General features: G+C 43.2%; 1 protein-coding gene across 6 annotated transcripts in view; it reads right to left on the bottom strand.

Moving 5' to 3' along the window:
* The window catches only part of SUSD4 (sushi domain containing 4), a 143,025-nt gene that overhangs the window by 31,160 nt on the left and 85,233 nt on the right, over positions 1–26,632 (bottom strand). For all 6 annotated transcript variants that reach the window (XM_073011496.1, XM_037985527.2, XM_007988357.3 and 3 more), the window contains 2 exons: positions 16,332–16,505; positions 12,428–12,616 (listed from right to left, as the gene is read on the bottom strand). In XM_073011496.1, coding sequence (XP_072867597.1) covers positions 12,428–12,616; positions 16,332–16,505 — 363 coding nt within the window. The remainder of the gene's footprint in view (positions 1–12,427; positions 12,617–16,331; positions 16,506–26,632) is intronic.

Here is a 26,632-nt window from a genome sequence, read left to right as displayed (position 1 = left end):
GGAGATGTGGAGGAAACAACATCCAAAACATATCAACTTGTGTCCTTATAAGAAAAAGAGGCGAGACACACGGCCATATGAAGACACAGACACCAGGGGAGAACTCCATGTGATGACCGAGGCAGAGGCTGGAGTGAAGCGGCGACAAGCCACTGAATGCCAAGGAGTAAGGCAGCAGCAGAAACCAGACTGGGGATCCTTACGCTCCGGGGACAGTAGAGTCCCCCACAGCTAACTCCAAGGGCCACAGAGTCTTTAAAAATGTCAAGTAGAATGGCAGGCAAAGGTGCCTCTCGCATGCTGCTTTAGTCATGGTTGGCTAGAGAATTCTTGGCTTCCCAGCTTCCTACAAATGAACTTTTCTTCCCAATTCAAAATAATTTCCATCAGAATAATATACTTACAGTATGAAAATACAGACTGACGTAAGCACAGGTGTTTACTTGTGATAGCTTGAACTAAGGACTAATTTTAAAATCTGAATTTCAATATAATTGGTTTTTAAAAATTTTTATTTTTTATTTTAACTCCAGTCATGCTTCCTCTTCTTAAGGCCTGGACCAGTGAAATCCCTTCCCAGGAATGGAGAAGACGGGGTTAGAAAATACATTAGGGGCTGGGTGCAGAGGCTCATGCCTGTAATTCCAGCACTTTGGGAGGCCAAGGCGGGTGGATCATCTGAGGTCAGGAATTTGAGACCAGCCTGGCCAACATGGTAAAAAATCCCATCTCTATTAAAAATACAAAATTAGCCAGGTATGGCAGTGCAGCCTGTAGTACCAGCTACTTGGGAGGCTGAGACAGGAGAATCACTTGAACCCGGAAGGCGGAGGTTACAGTGAGCTAAGATCACACCATTGCACTCCAGCCTGGGTGAGACAGAGTGAGGCTCCATTTCCAAAAAAAAGAAAAAAAAAGAAAAAGAAAATGCATTAGGTTCTCATCCACCAAAGAACAAACCAGCCAGAATGTAAACAAAGTCCCAGACTTTTCTTCAGAAGCCATAAAAGATGTGCCATGGGATGAAGGCACTGTCCTCTCTGCACACTCTAACTTTAGAGGAATGTGGGCACAGTTTAGAGTCAGGCATTATCTTTTTACAGAACCTAAGCCAAAAACAACAAAAACTCCCTTCAGTACAAAAAAGAAAATGATCGTGAACATAGGCATGATGGTTACCGCTTCTATGAAAAAAATGAATGGCATGAGACAAAAAGAGGGGAATAGAAAGGTATGACTATCTTACCCACCCATCACTCCAAATGTCTAATTAATTTGGGAGAAAAGGCAGGGAATTACGGCAATGGTTTATGAAGGAAAGTGGAGATGGGGGTGGGAACTGGGGTGGAGAAGGAAGAAAGGAACAACAGAGAGGAATGACTCCAAACAACCCGCCGAACATTGCCGAGTGACTCCCAGCCTGAAAAAGGCCCCTGAAGTGACTGAAGGGATTTATTACCTTCTGTGTTCTACCTGATTGCAAGAGGTTTTATTACTATGAAATACAGGTCATCTTACTTCCCAGAGAGGAAAGAAAGAAATAAATCCTGCCTGGAGCAGGAATGGAGAAGATACTCTAGAGTTTAAGGACAAACACTGAGAATCTCCCATTTGTACCGGTCATCTATTTTTTGAGCATAATGAAGTCACGCTCGTGGCACAAGCTAGAGGCTCATACCCCTGGTCACAGCTTTGCTGTTGCTTAGCTCTGCACTTCCTTCAGTGACCTGACATTTAAGCATCACAAAATAAAAACCTCAGCTTGCACATCTGTGGGTGTGCAAAAATAGGAGGGGATTACAGGTGCAAAGGAGGATTATATTTTGGTGAGAACTGTGAAACCAGTGAAAGAAAGGGACATGTTCCCCATCCCCTGCTCCAAACAGGGAAGCCTTCCAGGCTCATGCAGGCCCCGGAACAGGCTACCTGCCCAGGTGAGAACCAAGGGATGGGGACTTGGGTGCAGTTGGGCTTGAGCCTGGTGAGATCCCATCTCTGAATGGTGGGGAGAGGGGATTATCTGAGTCCTCCTTTGGGTGTTCTCTTCATTTCTTGATTTTGCTGGAGAAGTAGTTCAAACCAATGAAACTTTCAGCTTTCTTTCCCCTTTGGTGGGAGAAGAATCACCTCTCTTCTTCCTTTGACCTCAGTCTAGATCTCTGCACTTACATGAGATTTAAAAAAAGAGAGAGAGATAATTTAAGGAGTCCAGGAGAAACAAAGGGTTAATGGTTGTGTTTCCACCAAGGCTAAAAGGAAAGCAAGGTGCTGAGGCAGGAGCCTGCCAAGGGGCTTAAGCTAGTGAACAGCAGATTCGGAGAGAGAGGATGAGGACCATCGATCATGTTGGGAATCAGAAAACGCAAGAGAAAAAGAGCCTAAGAAGTAACAGCAGGAATGCCTGAGAACTTGGATCTACTTGAAAAAAAGGAATAAGGTCTCTTGGTTTTCTTAAGACAAAAAGATCAGTGTTTCTGGATTTGATATAGAAAAAAAAAAAAAAAAGAATAATGAAGCTTCTTATGCCATGGCACAATCTATCTTGAGTACAGGAGAGATGTGTGACCAAGAAGAGGAAGAAGCTACAGTGGCAATTGCTTATTGTAAAAGAAGAAGAGAAAATTAAGCACAGTGATCCTTGAGAACGCTGTACGGCATGCAAGCAGCTATTTTCTGGTAATCACTCTGCTGTAATATACGAACAGTACATGGAAATGATATTAGAATAATTTACTATTGCTGGTGAACAATAAATTAACAGGATTGTTTGCTATTTTGCATTTCCCTCTAATAAAACACCCACCAGGGTCACAGGCAAGGTGATGGTAATACAAACAGCACCAGACACAGGGATTTTCACCACCAGGGAACAAAATGGCAAAAGGGGACGGTATGTACTAATGTATGTGCCCAGGTTGCAGAATTCATTTTCATTTCACAAAGGGACCTCTGTTTGTTTCAGACAGGGAGAAACACATGAGGGAAAGGGCCTGAGATTTTCTCTTTCCTAGGCCCAGGGAACGCACATTTATCTTCAAAGAGAACTGAAGATTCTTTTGTTTTTGAGAATAAGATCTAAAAATCCCATAAGACTTTGACTGATGTAAGCCGGATTCCTAATTAGGATTATAAATTAGCCATCTACTTATATCCTTGAAGGCTGGGAGTCTAAAGAGATGGGCGGTGGGAGGTTTGTGTGACCCAAGCCAATCATTTCATTGCTCTGGTCTCAAGTTCCTAAGGAGGCAGAACCTGATGTATGATTTTCATATATCATGCCAGCAAACTCTTCCTTCAAATAAATCTTGAGTGAGAACATAATATGTAAATATATAAAACAGAGCCACTGGGGCTGGGGGAGCCTGGATCAAAGTTACCTGGGGCTTCCCAGGGAACTCCCAGGGCCTTAGAGCCTTATATTCCAGAACTCCTGGCCAAGCATTACCTAACCTTGTATTAGCTAGAGGAGGTGAGAGAAGGGCAGAACCTAGGACAAGCAGATAAATCAGAAGCCCTCCCTCTACTGTCCCATGGAAAGAAGCCCCCCTGCTATATCAAGTAAAAAAGGCATTTGCTGCCCTTTTCTTCCTTTTTTGCCAATTACATTTTATGCTGGGTCCAGCTGCTGATAGAATCACGGATAAGTCTGCAGGGAGCTTGAGGGCCCAGGAGAGGCTAATCGAGACCACATCTCTGGCCAGCAGGTTTATTCAGAACCATGGGAGGCTGAGTGGGTATTCAGTGTCCAGGTGGTCACTGCTATTATCATTTACAGAGAGGTACACAAGACTTGAACCTTTAACAGCAATGGCCACTTGGCACATTGTACATCCCTGGTTGGCACCAGAGCCTTACCTGGGAAGGAGTGGGGGAGGGAAGGAAGAAAGGAAAATTCTCCATCGCTCACCATTGTACACAGTGTAGCTTGGGGCAGATCACATGGTATTTCCCTCTCCCTCCTCCAAAACCTTTTACATGATAAAAATTCAGGTTCCTGAGAACACGAATGGAAAAGAAGCCATCAATGAGTGGCTGCGCAGATTACTCAGGCGGCCGGGCTGGTCTCTCCCACGGAAGGCAGTGCAGCACAGGAGAAAGCACAGCCCGGGAGGCAGGTCAGGGCTGGTTTAGAATCTGGGCTCTGCAGCCTACTCCCTAAGGCCAGGGGGGTGTGACCAGGCCTGCTTCCTATCTGAAAAGAGAGGACAGTAATACCTGGAGTTGTCTAGAGGCCGACTAAAGATAGCAGGTGAAGCGCCTGCTACCAAGATGACCGTCAACACACATCTCTTCCTTTCCTGCCACTCTCCTCCTGCAGATGGCTCCAGGCTCACAGGCTGACTATGCAAACGTGAGTTTCAGGGAAACTCTGTTAGCTAGCGTCGCAGGGAGAAGCTCTCCTAGCACCTCTCCCCTTCATTTTCCCACCTGCCTTCCAGAGCCAGCCAGGGACAAGGCAGCCTCTCTGGGAACAGTGTGAGTTCTGGTTAAGAGCAGAATCAAAAAATGTGACCACCAGGAAGGAACCTCTGCGATCAACCCTTCCAAAGCCTTTCCATTCTATCTGACGAAATGGACAGAGCTAGGATTAGAACCCAGATCAAAACTGCCAGCAGGTAGTCTGGGTCTTAGAAGGGCTAGAAGAGTAGTGTCAGTAGAAGGTGTAGGCTCAGGAGGCACAGGGGCCAGGTTGCTGTGGACAGAGTGACCTTGGGGAAGGAGCAGCAGAGCTGTCTGAACCTCAGTTTCCTCATTTATAGGCTGGCGCCACACTTGCTTCTCGTGACTGTTGTTAGAGGAGAGATCGTCAAATAAACTACCCACAGGGTGTTTGGCATACAGTAGGCATCCAAAAATGTCAAATTAATCAAAAGAAGTTTTAGTTGTAACAGTTGCAATTTGTAGAATATAAAGCATGTGCCGGAGCTAGGAGTGCAGGGAGCAACAAGGCGCTTTCTGCCCTGGAGTCACCTGTTCACAGGAGGAAGAAATTTGAAATATTATTTCTACCTGTTCAAGGATGTAGATGAGGGGTTGGGTGCAGTGGTTCATGCCTGTAGTCCCAGAACATTGGGAGGCCGAGGTGGGAGGACTGCTTGAGGCCAGGAGTTTGAGACCAGCCTGGGCAACAAAGTGAGACCAAGTCTCTACAAAAACATTTTTACAATTAAAAAAAAAAAAAACAAACCATAGGAAAGGAAGGGAGTGAAGATTAAGTGGCATGGGCCTTCCCTACTCAAGGCAGCCTGATGGTGCCGGAGCCCAGGGTGGATGCGGGACCTTGACTGGTTCTCCCAGGCTACCACTGTGGCCAAGCCCACCACTCTCTGGCACTTTCCATTCATCTCTACAAGGATACACTGGGGTACGGCAGGTTGGCTTAGGAGAAAGGGAAATTGGTGATGTCTAAGCTCTGTATCCTATGACCAGTAATTCAAAATCAGTGGCATGAAATCCCCAATATGACTTTTCTTCTGTCATTTCCCATGTGCTACTTCAAATCCGATGCAGAATAGTTTCAAGTTCATCAAAGGATGGACCCGAGCCCACGCTTTCTTATTGTGGATCACCAGGCAGGGAGCTGAGAGACCCGGCATCTCCCCCACTTGCTTGGGGACAGGTGGCAGGAGGACGATAGGAACTCCATAGGGAGAACAGAGTGTCCCTGACTCGGGTCTAGGGAAGTGACCAAGGTGACACTGGGCCTCATCACGAACAGTAATTGACGACCTTACTGGGAACGGTGTGGACTCCTCTTTATGTCTGAAGTTTCCATTCGTAAAATGGGAGCGGCCTGTCCCAGGGTGGGTCCTCATCACACCCCCTTTGAGTGTCCCCTGCAGCCTGCCTCCAGGAGTAGGGTAGGCTCTGTCATCCAAGGAGGCCCGGATTCTCTGCTGTGTCTTTCCTCTTCCCTACACAGGATTCACTTTGAAGTTCTGAGGCACTTCTGAGTGAAGGCAGATTCCTGGAGGGAGAAATCACTTCAGGCGCCTCTTATACCAGGCGCCTCTTGTACCTGAACGTGTTTTGACTCAGGAACAAAGTACACTGCAAATGTAGCTTGAGAGCTGGGGAGCCCTCCACATCCAAGCTGGCTTTGAGTTTTGATCCCAAATTGGAACCTTTCAAGTCATTTCACATTTGGCCAAACAAGGTTCTTCAGTTTCTTATTTTTCCTCCTTTTCTTACAAAAGGATACAGAGCTAAAAGGACTCCTGGGCATTTGTAGGTTCTTAGGAAATCACACTGCCGCATTCCCTGTGATTGAATTGGATGCTGTCTGATGAAAACTCCATCTCTGTCTATCTGGGCTCTGAGATGAATGGGGCTGGGGGGAATCACTTGGGGCATTCCGGGTTTGGGGACTGGGCAGATTTGAAAACCCAAACTTTCAGATGTTTGGCTTCCAATGGGGTCAGGTTTACTTGTTCCTGGGAGAAATGCCAGACATGAGGCTGAAAGAGCCTTTTGAAAATGTCAGCATCAGGGAAGCCACCGCCCAAGTCACTACAAATGAAACCTTAGGTACCTGCAGATCCTAGAGTGATTTATTCCCCTATTTGGGGAAAAGCAAACAAACAAGCAGACCAGACTCCCTGGGGCCTCTGGGACCATGCTCACTGCTTTCTCTGAAAACCCGGCTGCCTTCTGAAAGCAGACCAGGCATCACGTCTCAGAGCCAACCCCACACAGCAAAGAGTGACTCAGCAGCCTGACCCTCCCAGTTCTTTCGAAACCATGGAGACCTTGCTTTAGAACTCCTTCTAGGTGGCCTTCAGTGTAGGTAACAATCTTCTCTACCACGGGAGGCCCTGGATAACTTACAAATGGAATATTTAGAACCTAGCTCTGCCTGCGTGGAGACTGCAATTTCAGGACTAGCAACACATGCTGTGTGAGCCCCAGGGGGGCAGAGACTTCACACAACTCGTTTGCCACTGTTTGCACTGGACCTTGCAAAATACTCAGCATATAGGCATAAAAACGTTGACTGAATGAATCCATACACCTCAGAGGCACTTACGTGAAATGGTATATACCACTGATTTTGGTTTCTTTCTTTTTAAACTCTAATATCCCTAAATGTTTGATTGGTCCTTTCTAAATTTGATTCCATCTTTTTATCTAGAGAGTTGTTGAAGGGAGGACTTCTGGATAAAGGATCCAGGATCCTAAGTCCTCTAATTTAGCACTTAGAGAAACAGGAATCTTTAAGTGGGTGGCAGCTACAATTAAGGACCCCAAATTCTAAGTTTTTGCTTCCATCATCTGTTCTTCTGACCCTTGCAACCTGCCTCAAAGAGGCACAGTGCTGTGATCTCTGCTGTTGAAAGAGCTGCCCCCAGAGATTTCTATAACTGGATACCCAGCACCTCCGTGCTGTTTCCAGGCTGTTTGAAAACCTGAACGTGAAGACAATGTTCCAGATACTAACGGGTTGTGGGTGATCCTATCCCCTGTAGAGAAGAGCCCTTTCTTGCAACCACTCATAACCAGCAGCCCTCACAACCCCAAGCACACAGTGTCCAGGGGATTCTGGGCAGTTAGTGACTCTTCTTCCTAAACTTCCCGTGTGTGTCTGTGTCCGTCCCTGCAACTATGTGCTACATGGTTGGTTCACTTACTTACTGTTATGCTCCTCAATATCCTTCCATATTCCCACCCTTCAAACCACTGGGCTGGAGCCTCTCACACATGCTAGGGCAGGCTGTGTCTACACCAATGAGCTCCGCCGTGCTTCAAAATGCACAGTCCTTCCCTAGGAGTGAGATGTTCAGACCCTTCTCTTTCCCCAAGGCTCAAGTGGAGACAGAAAAGACAGAAACATGCTATTATTTGGTCTCTGGGGAAAATAAAAAAAAATGCCATAAATCCCTGGGTAGAAAATTTCATTTTACAATTGTGATATCACCCCCTGAAACTGCCCTTCTATCCTTTCCAAATGCAGAAGCCCCCGCGTGCCCCTTGGTAAAAGTAGCTGTGTGTGTATGTGGCTGCCATCTGTAATGATGTTATTCTCTAGGAAATGGACTTAGTCATCTTTTTCTCGCGCTAGACTGTAAACTCTTCAAAGTAAGGAATTATGTCCTTTCCTTTCTTTGTAATTCCCCAGTGCCCAATTCGGTGTTGCTCTGAGCCTAGCAGGTGTTCAACGATCACTGGTGACAACACAAACGGAGTTCTTAGCACTTAACAATGAGAAATTCCCCACATTTATTGTCAGAGCCTTTTTGCTTTTTAAAGATTTCTTGCATTCAGTGTGTGTGTGTCTGTGCATGCACATGAAAGAGAAAGACGGAGGTGAGGGCCTCAGGGAGGAAGAGAACTCGAGAGTGGAAAGCACTAAGATACACATAGACGAGGCAAAGCGCACAGGCCCACAGCAAGACGGGGCCCACAGGCGCACACAGGGATGCACAAAGCTCCTTCCAGCTCCAATTTTATACAGTCATTGATTTTAAAACATTATGGCCATCATTCTGGTTCAACGCTTTGAAATTTTGTGTGTTTTATCTGACAACACAGCAATAGGGACCCATATATGCTCCAGAATCTTCCCACTATCCATGAGTGCAATAGCGCAGGCCTTAAAACATGCAACCCCACACCTTCATACTGGGCTTCGGAACTCTTGTCACCTTTGGTGAGGCTGCCAAAGCGTTTCCTTCCAAATTATCAACTCTCATGATGCCAGGTATCAACTATGAGATTGTTGACATGTGAGTGTGACAGGTGTCACTCAAACGTTGACCCTCACAAAGTGGTCTCCACTACTCTAGGGAGAGGAGGTGCCATGTGGCAGACAGCACACACCAACAGTTGGAGGGTCGGGACAAGTCATGGCATTCTCCAAGGAGTCGTCTCCTCATCTGTAAAAGGAGGCCAACAACATCTGCCTGGTTCACTGGCTGCAGGGGGGTTCCATGGCCATGTGGGAGACTAACAGGCACTGTGGGGCAGCAGCAGTAAGAGCCTGCGGCTACCCAGGGGGCATAGAGCCTCCCCCTGCTGCTGGGATTTCTGAGATGATAACTAAACTAGAAAGACAAATTCTTTCCTATGCAATAATTATTGTATTTTTTTGCTTTAAGAAAATGCCTATAAAAGTATCAAATTGCTTTCCCCCTGTTAGATTGTAATCAGAACATGTTAAATAGACAATGTACCTTGGTGATTAAGAACATGAGCTTTGAAGTGACAAAGATCCATGCTACAGTCCCAGCTCCCTCTCTTCCTAGCTGTGTGACTTTGAGCAAGTTACTGAACCTTTAGAAGGCTGGGTTTACTCAGCGGCTAAAGAGGGTTAGTAGTACCTGCTTCCAAATGGCATTAAGAGGATTAAAGGAGACACTGTGTCACACACTTTGAGCAGTAGCCTGACACCTATGTAGTAAGCTCTCAAAATTAATGGTGGCCGTTCTTATTGTTCAGTATTTTCTCTTGGTGTCTGAGAGTCATCTTACACAGCTAAGAATATGCAAGTAACCAAAATAGCACATCAACAACCAAAATTGTGTGACAATGTACATGTCTAAAAGCCTGGACACTGTATCCACAGAGAGTCATGCTAGATTCTCTCTTATTTATTGTGACTTTATATAAAACTCTAAGTGCATTAATAACAATAGACAAGTGATTGACCACATACTATGGGCTGGGCGCTTCATTAAATGGGTAGATTTGTTATCTCACTGACTCTTCCCAGTCCCACAAGGCAAGTGGGATTCATCACCCCCATTTTACAGAGGAAGAAATGGAGGCTGAGAGAGGCTATGTGACTTGCCCCAGGTGAAGTGATTAAGTAGGATGCCAGGATGTGAAGCCAGTCCATCCGAGGTCAGCCTGCACTGGTAATTGATATGCTACGCTCCTTCCATGATGAGCCTGGTGAACCTTTCTCCTGGCTTATAGCAAGTTAGAAAAGAAATTGGGGGTGAAGGACAGCTGCAGCGACAGGTACCCTGAGTGTGACAGGCACACTGACAGCTGATGGATTGATAGTGAAAGAGGAATGGGAAAGGGATAGAAAACTCAAAGAGAAAGACTTCCACAGCAGAACTGTCCACACCATTACTGCAGGGGTCAGAGAGTTCTAATATATTCAAAAGCTCCTTAGACATCATAATTCCACAGCCCAGTGCAATAATTTTCACTGTGTCATCAAGAAAAGTCAAATTGTGCAAATCGTGTGCTTAGGAAGACAGAAAGATGAGTTAAAAGTGTGGGTGATCTATGAAATGGTCGATCTCCTTGTGACAGTTCATCTATGTTCAATACCCTATGACAATATTGCATAAATAAGGTGCCATCTTTTAAAAAGATGATACACAATTAAAGTGAGAATGAGAGAAATGCCAACCCCCAGGTACATCTGGATAACTTGCTCACGAATCCTTACCTATTAGTTTAACCCACTGCACAGTTGCTATCAAGTCTTGAAAAAAATAACCTTTAGTCGCCTCTGTGCCTCTCAGTTTAGAATCACAACTTTGTACCTTTAGCCAGTGTTGCATTGAAAGCGCTCACCAACAAATGCCATCAGATAATTTAAAGGGATGTCTATTGAAAATAGAGATGTAAACCTTATTAAAAAAACAAAAACCCTAGGGAAAAAAGGCACTAAGTGGCCTTCCTGGCACAGGCAGCTGTCAGCCAGGGTTTTCCCATCTATCCATAGTGGAGGATGGCAGAGAAAAGGGGACATGTTAGACTAGAAGACTCATTTTCAACCCGAAGCCATTCTCAGCTCCCTGTTTATAACCTTAGATTTTGTTTTATGCCTATCCATTCATATTCTCTAGGCTCCATAAAGACTGCTTTTCAAATCCCAAAATAAAGCTTATCAGAACCTGACTGCTTAGAACACATTTAAACCAAATTTGAAAAGATTTGAAAACAGGCATTTCAAATTGATAAAATCATAATGACGGTACCTTTAAAGGGCCCTCTCTGTCTGGTTATCTGAGCAGGGAGAAGCCTCCAGAACTAGGGAAGAGCCCCTTCCATCAGAGGTCCACGGCCTACCAGCAGCATCCAGATAACAGGAAGGCTATTCCCACTGGAAGCAAAAGGGATGACCTTGTCCCTTGAGGCTAGGGTGACCAGATTTAGGAAACAAAATTCAAGATACTCAGTTATAAATATATTTGAATTTCAGATAAGCAAAGAATAATTTTTTATACTAAGTATGTCCCATGTAATATTTGTGACATGCTTATATTAAAACATTATTTGTTTATCTGAAATTCAAATTTACCTGTGTATCCTACATTTTATCTGGCATCTCTAGGCTAGGCTCCAATTCCCTGGGGGATTTGGGATGGGTGGGAAGTGGAGTGAGGAGAGTTCTAATGACCAGTCTCAGAGTGTGACAAAACCAATGGGAAGGGCTGGCCTTCTCACTCCCTGCCCTCCTTCCCCCACTCTTCTCCAAAGAGATGCCATGGCTCCAGCCAACCCCACTCCACATCCCTAGAGAGGCCGTCTCTGATCCTTCTGAGCAATAGTCATCCTCCATGACACACGTCCTGCCCTGACTTCCTCCCACACAGAGGTGCAGAGATGCTATAAACTTGTAAGAACTCATTTGCTTCCATATTCCATTGTTTTGCTTTGTTTCCCAAACAAGGCTGCAAATAGGCTTTGAAGGGCCTCCTGATTTGAGGTTTCTTCACTTTTTTTCTTTCCCCATATAGAGCCCTCCTACCTGCTATACTCAGATGCCAAGAAACACATTGGTGTTTGTTCTCTTCAGGCATACTTTCATGATCTGAGTTAAAGCAAGAGTTGAACCAGCATATCCAATTTGCCTAGCAGAAATGTTTATGGACTTTTCCCCTACAGACACTGCCTTGACTCTGCCAATGGAAGCCCCATTCTCCTTACTACTTCATACTACTGAGTAGTAGTCTTTAGTGAATCACAATCTATAGTCATACAGATATAACAAAAACAGGGAGGAAAAGAGCTCTTGCTTTCAGGCATCCAAGGATGTGCTTGCAGCAAAACATTTACAGCTAAGCTATAAAGTGCATGGAAATATGGAAGAAACATTGACACAACAATAAAATGAGGGGTGAGATTAATGACATGATACAATCTGTTTTCATTTGGTGTAGAGAAAATTAATTTTTGAAGACATTTCATTTAACTTTGCAATATTTTGTAATTTAACCTTTGATGCTCACAACTTTTTCTTTTATCTGCTCTCCTCTTTAAGCCTAAGGATGAGGGAAGCAAGTTTTATGTCTAATTGTAAGTATGGCTTCATGGCAGCTGATCTCTGCTCTGGACAAAGGTGAGAAAGACGTACGCAGAGAAGAAAAGTTATTGCTGATCATAATTCGCAGCTCTTCCTCCTATTGATCTTCTTCCTCACTTTAATAATACAAAATACAACTTCGGAAAGAATAAGATGTGTTACCTTCCAGAGCAAGGCACCGGGGTGGGCTGGACGACCAGATAAGGTTGTGTAAGCACTCAAGATACGCAGATCCATCAAGTTTAAATCCGGGAAAGCAGCGATAGGAGATCACAGTCCCCACTGGGAAGGAAGTCTGGAATTCGGAGATGTTCACATAGCCATTAGTAGAGGCTAGAGGTCTCAGGCAGCCTGTGCAAGGTGAAAGAAAATGGGAAAGATTCCACTCTGTCATCTCTGTACATCGAAAAGTCACACCGAATGCTGGAACTTTTTAGGATTCCCCCACTGTTAAAATGGCACCACCTCTGAAGAATGAAGCACCTTGGTCTCAAATACTCAGGTTCCTTATTCTAATTATCATGTAGGTATTTGCTCTGCTATTTGCAAATGGCACCGAGAGGGTCAGAGGAGTAGCTAAGATGGATGGAGGGAAGGTGGTGAGTGTCTGACTGTGGGTTGTACACCCTCAGGCTGCGTGTTCCGGCTCTGACTGCATTTCAGCATCACCTGAGAAGCTTTTACAAAACACCAGTGCCCGGGCCCCATGCCCAGGCTCTGAGGAGAGCCTGGGGATCATTATCTTTTTTTAAAGCTCCCCAAGTAACCCTGATGTGCCAGCCAGGTTGAGAACCACTGAGGTGCTGTAAGAGGAAAGAGACACAGACACCACCAATGGTTTCAGTGGTGGTGAGAGCAGCTTGGCAAGCTTAGGTTCCAAACTCAATTCCACTAGAGTGGATCTGGGGACAGAAATATGCCTGAGACGGTGGCCTTAAATTTCTGAAAATCCAGTTGTGTTTTATATAAAATAGATGAGGAATCCCACAGTGTAGTAGTTCTCAAACTCGAGAATGATCCAGAGGGCTTGTTAGACACAGGCTGCTGGGCCCACCTGCAGAGCTTCTGTTTTAGCAGGTCTGGGGCAGAGGGAGCCTGACAACTGCACTACCAACATCCAGGCACTGCTGCTGCTGCTGCCACTGCCAGTCTCGGGACCACACTCAGAACCACTGCTGTCCTGAGTCTGTGCATCGAGCACAGCATGCTGTGTGCAATCAGCGTGCAAGTGGGACCTGGATCCCACACTCCTTCTGTGGAACACTAAGCAGCCTGTTTGCCCTGAAGTCTGTGCAGCCCAGTAGAACACTCCTGGTGGCAGAGAATTCTATTGTGTGTGGCATCCCCTGTGATCAAGGCATTTCTTACTGCTTCAGCAATTTCACTGGAGGAAATAATGACACTGCAGAGCTGGTGTTCATCCAGGAGAGAACTAATTGTGTGTGAAGTAAATAATGTATAATGAAAATACCCACTTTCCCTTCCAAGTCACCAGATACAGATTGTATGTGTCCCATGCACAGCAGCAGATGACTGAACCCTTCTCCTAAGCTGACTTTGTTGGACATTGTAAGTATCTTGAAGGGATCTTTCAGCAGGTTGCTTTGGTTGAAACCCCAGTATATGGTGTCTGCGCATCAGAGTAGGTGAGGGTGAGGCGGGTGCAGAATTTGAGGCACTCACTGTCAGGGTTGGGCAGTGCTAATCCTGCACTGCTGTGTCATGGGGCCATGGGGCTCTGTAGACCAAGGAGATCATAGCTTTGAACTGGCCAACATTTGGGATGCACCATACCCTAAAAGGTATGGAGCTTAGCCATCTTTGTAGACAGTCCCATAACCTTAGATTATTATTGTTTTTTTGAGCTGAAAACTGACAATGTTCATAGTAAAAGTGAAGTGTATGTGTGTTTATGCAGTGGGGAGGAAGTTGGGGATCAGGAATAAACAGACTCAATAACTGAGGAAAAAAAGAGAAGCACATTAACGTGAACAAGTGAGCACCTTAGAACCCTCAAGTGTAGTTCAAACGAGTTGGCACAAATGATTGTGCTTGCTCTTCTTCCTAGGAAGGAATTGTAGTTCTAAACTACCCACACAGATAGCTGGTTTCTCTCAAATAAAAACTAACTCTGACTCAGACTGGGGTTATAATTCGTGCAGTTAATCAGAGGAGAAGGAAAGATATGCTCACTCTTGGTTAGAGACAGCCTGTCCTAAATATAACAGTTGAAAACTGGCTTCAACTCAATAGTTCAATGTAATTTCCATTTGCACTTCTAGATAACAGAGAGAGGCCTCCTCAGGCTTTAGCTCCTGGATCTATAGGTGCAAATAAAAGTTAGAGAATGAAATGTCACTCTTAGGACCAATTATATTCCCCCTGGGGGCTCAGAGGGGTGTCAGGCTGTCCAAAGCAACTTCAGTTCCTCATTTCCTATGGTGTGCCAGGCAAGCAGCCAGTGAGCAACACTGGGGCAGTGGCAGCTCCAGCAGGCAGGACCTATCTTTCTGTGCAGCAAGGCATGGGGTGCACTAGAGGGTAGGGCACAGGCCAGGGCACCCACCACCCTCTGTGGGACAGAGACCTCTGAGGAGGAGGGAGAGGTGGGCAGGGCTTGCATCGTTTGAAGAAGCATACCTCTTCAGGGTAACTGACTGGCTCTGTTGTTGCAGACCTAGAAAAGCTATGTCTTGACTGGGATTTGAGGAAGGGGAGGTGGAGTGGGGGCAACAGTGGCCAGAAAGAGCAATAGGAAAGCCTGGGTCTAAAGCCTCGAAATGACACTTTGAGAGGCACACCAACACAGGGTATTTCTTTTTTTTAATCACTGGGGAAAAAATAACTCCTAAAGGAGCATTCTGTATTTAAGTGACAGAAAAGGAAATAGAAAGGATGGGAGAGCGAAAGGTTACATGGAAAACAGGAAGGGAAGAAGTGGCTGCAGTCTGGGGTGGTTTTCCTGGCCATCACTCTGATCGTGTCGGAGGAATGAAACGGATCAGCAGGTAATAAAGTTTGTTTGAATAAGTAGCCCAACTAAACAGCCAGCTGCTTGTTTTGTAGACATCTGAAAGTGTAAATAAATCATGTCTCCTTTAAAAATGCAGCACAGAACATGCTCAGCAACACTGGCAGTTCTTGGGAGAGACCAGGGGAGTGTGATGGTCTGGGCTGCTTTCGTCCTTCTGATGCTCAAGCCTCTCTTCCTTCAAGGGGTCATGACTCTTAAGCTCTCATGTAAGGAAACTATTTATTTCCAAGAACAGGGCACCCAAAGCAATATCAGAGTCTGCCAGTTGTGATTTCCAAGCACAAAGTTAACATTCATCTCAGCTTGAGCACGCCGGTGCTTTTGGAGCAAATGAGATTGCTCTCCTTCTCCCTCAAATTATGAATTATGCATTGCCTTCTTGGTTCTTTGGTTGAAGTCACACGTCAAAAAATAAAATCAGAATTATTCTGAACTTGAGGGCTTATTTTCACAAACAGGGCCCTCTATGATGGCCCAGGCAAATCTAAAAAATGCGAGGGAATAAATATTCACCAGGTTGTTTGGATGAAATTTGAATTTGATAATTTTTCTGCTCTTCATGCATTATATATAAATAAAAACACTATTAAGAGGAAACAGCCTCTGTTTAAGATTGGCTTTAACTATATTTTCATGACTATTGACATAAGCATAAATGCTCTGTTATTTCCATTAAATATATAATAGTTCCTCATTGTGTTAGCAGCCCAGTTACAAGTCTCCTGATTCTTAAACTACTTTTGATATTTTGGAGCAAAGGAGACATCCAACATTCCAAGGAACAAGGTGTTTCCTGTTTATCCTTTAAAACTGGGTGTATGGAGCTGAGCAAGCTACAAGGAGTGGTGATGGAGAGTCTAAGAACAGAGCTTTGGCAATTGTAGTAAAGATGCAACTGGATCCATGTGGGTAGATGGCTTTGTTTATTTCCCCCATCATCGCTATCACTTTATTAGATAAACATGTACACAGTCTACAATACAGTCTAAGAGAAGAACAGCCCAGCTGAGAACTGGAGCATCAGTTCTGTACCTTGACAGATGGGCAGATTATTCCACGTTCCATCATCGCGACATAATGAAAACATATTGTATAGATCGGGGTACCGGATCTTGAATCCTTCATGACAAGTGACGATTAGCTTCTCTCCATACCTATACGTCTTGTTATGAATCTCAGCATCTTCAATTTGAGGGATACGGCAATCTGCAATTTTGTAAAAGGTACACATTATTTTTGGAAGTTTAAAACGGTTGTGGTTCACAGCTTCACGAGAAAGCTCTTATTTTCAGACTTGGTCTCAACCTACACAGCGATCTGATAAAAGGTACCTCATTTGTCACTGGGTTCAGGTGCCAATGACAAGCAGAAGAGCTAGCTTCACGGGAGTAATGAAAAGGTGGCTCAAAAAGAGGGACCCAGGGTGTGGGAATCCAACCACAAAAAGAACTTTACTTCCTGCCTGTGACACTTCAAATCGTACAGCTGATCTTATGAACAATTTTGGAAATAAGTGAAGAAAGAGAAGTGTTGAGGATTAGCCGGAACTATCTGGTTACATACTTACTGTGTTTGTGAACAGAACAGAACACAGTGTGGCCTGATGGGCTAGTCTCACAGCTGCCCAGCCATGCCACCTCTGTCTATGGGTCCTGGCCCTGAGCCTGATAAGAAAATGTGCTTTGCAAAACAGCACAGGGGTTGAGTTGCAGCTGTGTTTGCCATTAGCATTTCCTGTCCACCTTATCTGTTTTAAAAGAGATAACAAATAGAGCAGCACATGCTATTGCCAATCTCACAAAGGCTCAGAGCAAGCCACTGTACTGCCTCCTAAAAATGGAGTAAGAGCTAAAGGTACATGTACAGGAGGAGAAGAGGCAAGGCTGGGGGCTGGGGGAGGAGAACGCCACTGGAGGAACGAGGAGCCCATGCCATGCAGCAAATGATAAAAAGATCAAATAAAACGAACAAGTGATCATTACCCACTTCCGACTGCAGCTACTTCCAGTTTACTGTCCAGGCCACTCCACCCCTTGCTGCCTAGTTGGGATTCCACTTCCACCCTAAACACTGCCTAAGTCATCCCATCTGGTTTAAGGCACATTGATCGCGATGTATTTCTCTCCATCTCTTATGAGCACATCTCTGTTTAATGTTTCTGGTTTTATATGCATACGTGTTTGTGAGCATGACCTACAGATGGGTTATGTTCCAAATGTGTTGATTCTTAACTTTTTAAAACAAGACAAAAACCAAGAACAGCACTTTGTGCATCACAGAAATTTCCTCCAGAAATTTCTCAACTCTTTAAAAGATTGTAGGTCTCTTATCCATTCCCCAAATCCTACGAAATCCACAATATGGCCAGAATAGTACTAACAGGAACCCTCACCTTTAAGTTGCTCTAAGCTTTGAACTGTCAGATCTGAGGCACTGGGCCCTGGGAGCCCTGATGTGAGTGGAAGAGAAGGGAAAAGCTGTGGCTAGTGGGTGAGTGGGTGGCTCTGGTGGCTGGGAACTTTGGTGGCTTGAAAAAGGGCACATCCAGGAGCTACGAGGTGGGGTTGGGGCTGGGTTTACTGGGAGAAATGGGAAGTATGACACAACAGACTTCAGAAAATAGGATGTCAATGATGGGAAAGACTCAGGCAGACAGGGGCTTACAAGTTAGGGGAGAGCCTGGCAGCCAGGGATGCAGGGGTGGTGACTGTTCACTGCCTGCATGGGTCATCTGAAGTCAAATGCTTGTAAGTCCAGGTCTGCCCTTATCTCAGCCTTTGTCACCACCATTAGCTTGAGAGCAGGGACTGTGTTGCTCACTTCCTCTGACCCTCCTGCCATGCTTCTGACCTGTGCACACGCCTGGTGAAAGAGTGCTGAAAGGAGCTGTCTGAACCTCTGCCCAAGCTCGCTGTGAGTGCACAGCCCTCTGAAGCCCGGCTAACAGGCTTGGGGCACAGCCCTGCAGCCCAGCCTTCCCTGAGGACACCTGTCATCAGGCCTTCTCTTTGTCCATGATTTCAACAAAGAGAGTCTGGGCTGAAGAACTGTGTTCTGGTTTTGGTTTTACCTTTCATATTTGTGTTTCAGGCCATGAAAAGGGGTTTTCTTTTTCTTTTTGAGACGGAGTCTCACTCTGTCACCCAGGCTGGAGTGCAGTGGCACAATCTTGGCTCACTGCAACCTCCACCTCCCAGGGTTCAAGCGATTTTTCTGCCTCAGCCTCCCGAGCAGCTGGGACTACAGGTGCATGCCACCACGCCTGGCTAATTTTGTATTTTTAGTAGAGATGGAGTTTCACCATATTGGCCAGGATGTTCTGGAACTCCTGACCTCATGATCTGCCCTCCTTGCATCCCAAGGTACTGGGATTACAGGCATGACCCACCACACCCAGCCTGAAAAGGGGTTTTCTAACTTCATGTTTAACCAACAGTTTTCCTGCTAGTGTAGTTGAATTTCCCCTGAATCATCCCCAATCCCAGAATAATCCTAACTGGGGTCACAAAATCACTGACAACTCTTCACACACTGCTGCTGCCTTCTTAATAGAAAATGTGAATTATGTTTTTTCAATGGCACTGTACAGAAATTATTCACAGCAAATAAAAACACATTTATCAAGGCATCCGTCTGTAAAATCTTGGCTGTAAATAGGTACTGCGGCAGTAATTTACACATCTAAACAACTATTTTCATGATTGATTTAAAACTTGTTCAACAATTAGCTGGTACATTCAGGAGGTGGCCAGCTATAGAGAATACAGTCAATGGACAGAAGTGTTCAGTTGGGCATTATGGACACATGGACATTGGCTGGCTGGGAGCAGAAGCACCCAAGCCTGGTTTCTAAGAGTAATTTCTCATAGTGTTGTGTATTGTAGAATGCTTTCAACTTCTAGTTAGAGCTAAAGTTTCCCCAAACATGGCATGGGGACTATTGCAGAATATAAGACACAGGGTTAGAGGGAATTCACAGCCTCCCGAATCCCAGTGATGATGTGCCCTGCTGAAAGAAGAGTCACCACAGGGAGTGATGCCAGGCCAATTTACTATGTGGGAGGAGCCACATATCAACTAGGGAGTAAGAAGTAGGGTTCAAATCCCAGCACGGGGAAGAGACCTGGAGGGGCAGTGCCCTAGGAATGAGTACAAGACAAACACAGATCAGCTGTATCAAAAAACTTAACCTTGACAGAGAAAACATTACCCAGAGCCTTTTTTATTTCTTTACCCACAAAGTCTGGCATCTGATCCTTCCCCTGAAGAAGGGTGAAGTAGGAAGAAGAAGGAATCCAGAAAAAAGTATGTGTCCAGTGAATTCTCTGTGGTAGTGAAAAACCATGGACCTTCTTTCTATAGAAAAAAAAGAGTCTAGGATCTTTAGTATCTGACAGTAAATGTCTATTATCCATCAATTCTGAAGTCTCAAATAGAAATAACACAATTTTCTATAGTATAAACTAATCTAGTCAATAGAAAGAATTTTGAAGGCAAGTGGCTCACGCCTGTAATCCCAGCACTTTGGGAGGCCAAGGCGGGTGGATCACCTGAGGTCAGGAGTTTGAGACCAGCCTGGCCAACATGGTGAAACCCCGTCTCTACTAAAAATATAAAACTTAGCTAGGCATGGTGGCACATGCCTGTAATCCCAGCTACTTGGGAGGCTGAGGCAGGAGAATCGCTTGAACCTGGGAGGTGGAGGTTGCAGTGAGCCAAGATCACGCCACTGCACTCTATAAAAATATTTATCAATATCTGGTTCTGTCCTATTGAATATGGTCAACAATTAGAACTTATGTATATGAGGCATAAATAGGCCTTTCAGGGTGTAACTTGAGGGATATCAAAGCCTTCCATTCTGGAAATCATCTTTCACCAGCCCAACACTGTCATTATTTCTATATCCTGCTTCCCGTAACAATGGGAATTCAATATAGTGAATAAATAAAAGAAGGAGTAAAAGATCCTAAGGCAGCATTGCATATTTATACCCAAGTACAAATTAATTTATCAGATTAGTTAGCAGAGAGCACTGCCTAAGGGATGGAGCAGAAATAGTAACAGTAAAAGAAATTTTAAAGAAAATGTGCCATACATAGGATTTACTATTCTTTAAAAATTAGTTATACTTGAAAATGAATCCAATTCCTTCAACACACCAAGTTCTGACATTAATACTCCCCCAAAACTGTTCCCAAGAACATGAATACATAATACACACTCAAGAGATTCACAATCCACAGAGTAGATTAAAGGCTTGGAAGATCTTACTGTAAAGAATTCTACTTAATTTTGCTTAAACCAGCATTTGTCAATCTTGTTTATTCATCCAGCTGTTCATTCATCCATTTTGTGAATTACAGAGCACTCACTCTAGGTTCAGGGTGTCCTGGGTGCTGGGGATAAAGAGTCAAGAGCCTTACTCTTTTTTTTTTTTTTTTTTTTTTTTTTGAGACGGAGTCTGGCTCTGTCGCCCAGGCTGGAGTGCAGTGGCCGGATCTCAGCTCACTGCAAGCTCCGCCTCCCGGTTTTACACCATTCTCCTGCCTCAGCCTCCGGAGTAGCTGGGACTACAGGCGCCCGCCACCTCGCCCGGCTAGTTTTTTGTATTTTTAGTAGAGACGGGGTTTCACCGTGTTCGCCAGGATGGTCTCGATCTCCTGACCTCGTGATCCGCCCGTCTCGATCTTACAGCACTTGCATGGAAGAAGACTGCAAATGGGCAAATTAACAGCTAAAGGTGCTAGAAAGTAGCAGGCAACACTCACTGCCACGATGAACACATAGCAAGGTGACATAATAGGGACTGACTCAGGGACTCTTTTAATTTGGGTAGATAGGAAAGGGGCCCCTGAGGAAATGACATTTATTAAGCTGAGATCTGAATGACAAGAATAATTCAATTATGTGTGGCTCTTGGAGAAGAACATGTTAGGCAGTGGGAACAGCTAGTGCAAAGGCCAGGATAGAGCTCTGTGTCCTTAAAAACACTAAAGAAGACCTGTGTATTTGGAATATAGTGACCAAGAAGGGGAAGGACAGTCCAGATCATGCAAGACCTTGTAGACTAGGGCAGATAATTATTTTAGTGTGATAGGGAGTTACTGGGGTTTGTTAAGCATGGGCCAAGGCATGATCTGATTTATATCCTCAAAGGGTTTGCCATATGTACAGTAAAGGATTAACTTACCCAAGGAGAGGTTTAGGCATGTGCCCTCAGCTCCTGAGAGGTAAGCCCCTGGAATGTCTGGCCTGAGATGAGTGTCTTTGTTTGCCTGGAGGCCCTGGGCCACGCTAGACAGATTACGCTAACAGTATGCCGTATGGCAGGGGCCTTGGCCATGCCATCTGGTCCAAGCTAACATGGATTTTAGTCCATGCTAACATGTGATTTAAGCTTTAGGCTGTGGACCACACAGTATCAGCTCAACTTCTGGAGGAACAGGGAACTAAGATCAGCCACGCTGTGGTCAACCATGCCCACGTGACTAAGCCCTGATTAAAACTCTGGACACTGAAGCTTGGTGAGTTTCCCTGGTTGTCAACACTTCGTGTATATTGTCATACACTGTTGCTGGAAAAAAGAGCTGCTGTCCATATAGCCGCACTGGAAGAGAACAACTGAAAGCTCATGTTTGGTGACTCCTGGACCCTGCCCTATGCACCTCTTCCCTTGGCTGATTTAATCTATGTCCTTTCATTGTAAAAAGCCTTAGCCACAAGTAGAATTAGTTTTCCTGAGTTCTGTGAGTCTGAGTTCCTGAGTCCTAGTGAATTTTTGAACCTGATGGTGATCTTGGGGAGCCCAGACTTATAGCTGGTATCAGAAGTGAGGGTGATCTTGGGGACTCTGAACTTAGTACCATAGAATGCTTTTTCCACTTACTATCCACTAACATCCCTCAGGAGCACTGTTCCATATCAGTGCCGTTCCACACTTCTGCTGTTCTAAAGAACTGTCATTTCAGCACAGCTCAGAGAACACTGTCCCAACCACCACAGTGTACTCAGGATCAGGCTGAAGAAGCTGAATGAAACCAACTGAGACAAATGATTTGACCATCAGCAATTAACGAAAGGCAGAGAAAATGAGGGGCAAGAAGGGATGCTCTTCAGAGATGACTGGAGAGAGAGAATGCTTCATAGAATAGGAGGCACCACCATGTGGGATAGTTTTGCTTTGAGAGCAGGGCTGGTCCAGGTTGTTTCTTTTACATTTAAAGCATATTGACTCTTTGAAACCTGAAGAAGCATTGGAACCAGACACTCAAGACCTTGTGGCTTGCAGCTGAAGGTAGTTTGGCCCTGGTTTGAACCCACTGAGAAGAAGCCCCATTAAAGACACTCGGTCAAAGAAAAGTTATGATAATAAGCATGCTTCTTGTACTTAGTGTCTTTGTCTGGTGCATAGATTGGAATATTTTATTTATTTGTGGTTGACAAAGGCAATTAGTAGATTTGTATTTTATTATTTAAAGCATTCATTTCTATATTTAACACATTGAGGGCAATTATTTGTGGGTTCTTAGCTGTTCACTTAGAGGGACTGAGACTGCTACACATACTTCTAAGCACACGTAGAACATTTACAAAAAATGACCATACCTGGGCAATAAAGAAAGTCTCAAAACAATTTCAAAAGAACGAAATTATAGAGCTTTTTTTTTCTGGTCACAATGAAATTAAGATAGAAATGAATAGTTAGAAAATCTCCATATGTTGGAAAACTGAGTAATACCTTTCTAAACAACCTATGAGTCCAAAAATAAATAATAAAAATGGAAAATATGTTGAACTGAGTAACAATACTACATACTGAAATATAGGCTATGCAGATAGAACTATAGCTATATTTCCCTATAAGCATAAATGTACATATTAGAAAAAGATAAATATCTAAAAATCAAGAGTATATTGCAGTTGCTTAGGTCCAGTTTGGAAACCACATTGTTCAAGTTTTCTAGATTCTTATTTCATTTTTTAAATTTTTCCTGCTTGTTCCATAAATTTCTAAGAGAGGAGGAGTTAAAGTTCTCACTGGGATTATGGATTTGTCCTTAAAGTTTATTAACTTTTGCTTTATATATTTTGAAGTATATTATTAGATGTGTACAAATTTAGAATTATTATTAAGTATCAAAAATCAAGAATCCTGCTAGAAAGTTAGAGAAAGGACAATTAAACTCAAAGAAAACACATGGAAATAAATTACAAAAACAACAGTGAGCATTAATGAAACAGAGAAGAAACATAGATAAGACAGGATCAATAAAACCAAAAGTTGGTTCTTTGACATAAAAAAAAAATTGATAAATCACTGGTGAAACTGATCAAGAAACAAAGAGAGATAAGCACACATAACCATGTAAGAATTAAAAAAGGACACCATTACAAATTCTATATTTAAAAAAATGAGAGAATGTTACAAAAACTTTGCACCAAGAAATAAGAAAATTTAAATGGAGTTAAATTCCTAAAACAAATAAACAAACATAAACTGTATAATTTACCAACATGGACACAAGAAGAAACAGAAAATAGTTACACTCCTATAAAATGTTAAATAAACCGAATTCAAAATGAAAAGCCTTCCCACAAAGAAAACTCCAGGTCTAGGAGGCTTCTGAATGAATTTTACTAAATACTTAAGGAAGAAATAGCACCAGTCTGATACAAACTCTTTCAGTGTTCTATTCTGAAGGACAACACCAACTTATTTTATGAGTGCAGCCTAACCTTGATTGTAAAGCCTGACAAGAACACTACAAAGAAAGAAAAATTTAGGCCAATCCATCTTAACATAGAAGCAAAACTTAAAATATTCACAAACAAAATCCTACAACAAATAAAAAAGAAAATACATCACAAGTTGGATTTATTTCAAGAATGCTAAATTGGGTTAACGTTTGACAACCAATACGACTTGCTACATTAACAGAATAAAAAAAGTATCTTAATAGATGTGAAAAAGTATTTGATAAAATTTAACATTCATTCATATTTTTAAAAATCATAATGAGCTAGAAATTGAAGAAAACACCCTTAACATAACAAAGAATGTATTTTTAAAGACTATAACAAAAATACTGAAAGCATTCCATTTGAGATTGAAAAGACGACGACAAAGTTCATTCTTCCTGCTTGCATCCAGCATCACACTGGAGTTCTTAACCAAAGCAGAAGTGTAATGAAAGGAAACATAAGGTATCAGGATCACAAAGAAATTAAACTTGTATTATTCACATATCACATGAATGGGTATGGAGTAAAACCCAAAAGAATTTACACAGATAAACAGTAAAATAGTTTAGCATGTATGAATTTCTACATGTTAATTTAAAAACAAAATTTAAAATATTTATCAATGACATAAACAAATTTGAATTCCTAAGACATAAATCTAACAAAAGGCATGTAAGACATTTGTCCAGAAAACTGGAAACATTATTGAAAAAAATTGTAAAGCCCTAAATAAATGGGGGAATATTCCATGTTCCCTGATTGAAAAACTCCATATTGTAAAAGCATTATTTCCCCTAATTCGGCCATAAACTCGATGAGTTATATTTAAAATTCAGATTTGTTTTGACAATTGACATGCTAATTCTAAAATTTATATGGAAATACAAAAGGCCAAGAAGAACCAAGACAGTCTGGAAGAAAACTTGCTCCACCAGAATTCAAGACTTATGATAAAGCTACAGTAATTAAAACGGTATGGAACTGATGCAAAGATAGATAAAGACCAATGGACCAGAACAGAGTCCTGAAAGAGGAAATCTGTCTTATGACTGAGAGCAGTGGGAGAAGACAGACTTTTTAATAAATGGTGCTAGATTATATTATACACACAAATCAAGTCCAGATGGACTGCAGATCTAAATGTGAAAGTCATAATAATGATGTTCTGAGAAGATTGTATAGGAAAATGCCTTCATGAGGTCAGTATTGGAAAACATTGTTTAAAGAAGACAATAAAAAGACCAACATAGAGAAAAAGATTAATAAATTTGACTACATTAAAATTAAGGTCTTCTGCTGGGCGTGGTGGCTCACGCCTGTAATCCCAGCACTTTGGGAGGCCGAGGCGGGCGGATCACGAGGTCAGGAGATCAAGACCATCCTGGCTAACACGGTGAAACCCCGTCTCTACTAAAAATACAAAAAATTAGCTGGGTGTGGTGGTGCGTGCCTGTAGTTCCAGCTACTCGGAGGCTGAGGCAGGAGAATGGCATGAACCCAGGAGGCGGAGCTTGCAGTGAGCCGAGATGGTGCCACTGCACTCCAGCCTGGGCGACAAAGTGAGACTCCATCTCAAAAAAGAAAAAAAAAAAAATTAAGGTCTTCTGCCTAATCAAAGACACTGAAGATGCAAGTAAAAACATAAAAACAGAAGATCAGCACCTGTCACCTAGGAGTGTAGGTAAAAACTCCTAAAAATCAATAAGGAAAAGACAGATAACAGATAAATGGGTAAGTGAATTAAACAGGCACTTCAGAAGAGAGAGAGAGAGTAACAAGCTGGCCGAAAAACACAAAAAGATGCTCAACCTCATTATTCACCATGGAAATGTACATTAAAACCAGGAGATACTACTACATACTTACCAGATGGCTAAAATATTGATAATACCAAGTGTTGGCAAGCAGTGTATTCTGCTGGTGAGGGTAAATTGGTACAACCACTTTGGAAAGAGGATAGTAGCTATTAACAAGGAACAAACGCATCTCCTATGCCTCAGCAACTCCACTCTTAGATGAATAGCCAATAGAAATGTGAGTGTGTATTCACCAAGAGGTGTGTTCAAACATGCTCATAACAGCATTATTTGTAACGAAAGCCAATTGAAAAAAACACACAAATTTCCATTAACATCAGAATGTTCCAATTATGGTATAGTCATGTAATAGAACACAATGCAGCAATGAAAATGATAAAATCACAGTTACATGCATTAATATGCATGGATTTCATAAATGTCAAGTAATCTTTCCCCTATAATTTCATGTATATAAACTCAAAAATAAGGCAAAAGCACATTAAACTTAAAATAGTATCATGTTTAGAAACACATCCTTCTGGGCTAAGTAATTATCATAGGAAGTGATTCTTGCTACTCTCTCCCTCTGAGAGGGAGAAGAGGCAGTGATCCAGTGGGGGCTTCTGGGGTACTAGCAATGTCCTATGTCTTCATCTGAATAATAGTGACAGTGGTGTTGCTTTGTGACAGTTCATTGGACTGTTCAGTGCTGTGTACACTTCTATATGTGTTTTATTTCATACATTTTTTAAAAGTTAAAACAACAATAAAATTTATCGAGAAAGAAGA

The sequence above is a fragment of the Chlorocebus sabaeus genome, chromosome 25, assembly GCF_047675955.1.
Source record: "Chlorocebus sabaeus isolate Y175 chromosome 25, mChlSab1.0.hap1, whole genome shotgun sequence".
Classification (NCBI taxonomy): domain Eukaryota; kingdom Metazoa; phylum Chordata; class Mammalia; order Primates; family Cercopithecidae; genus Chlorocebus; species Chlorocebus sabaeus.
This window is presented reverse-complemented; position numbering and strand designations above follow the sequence as displayed.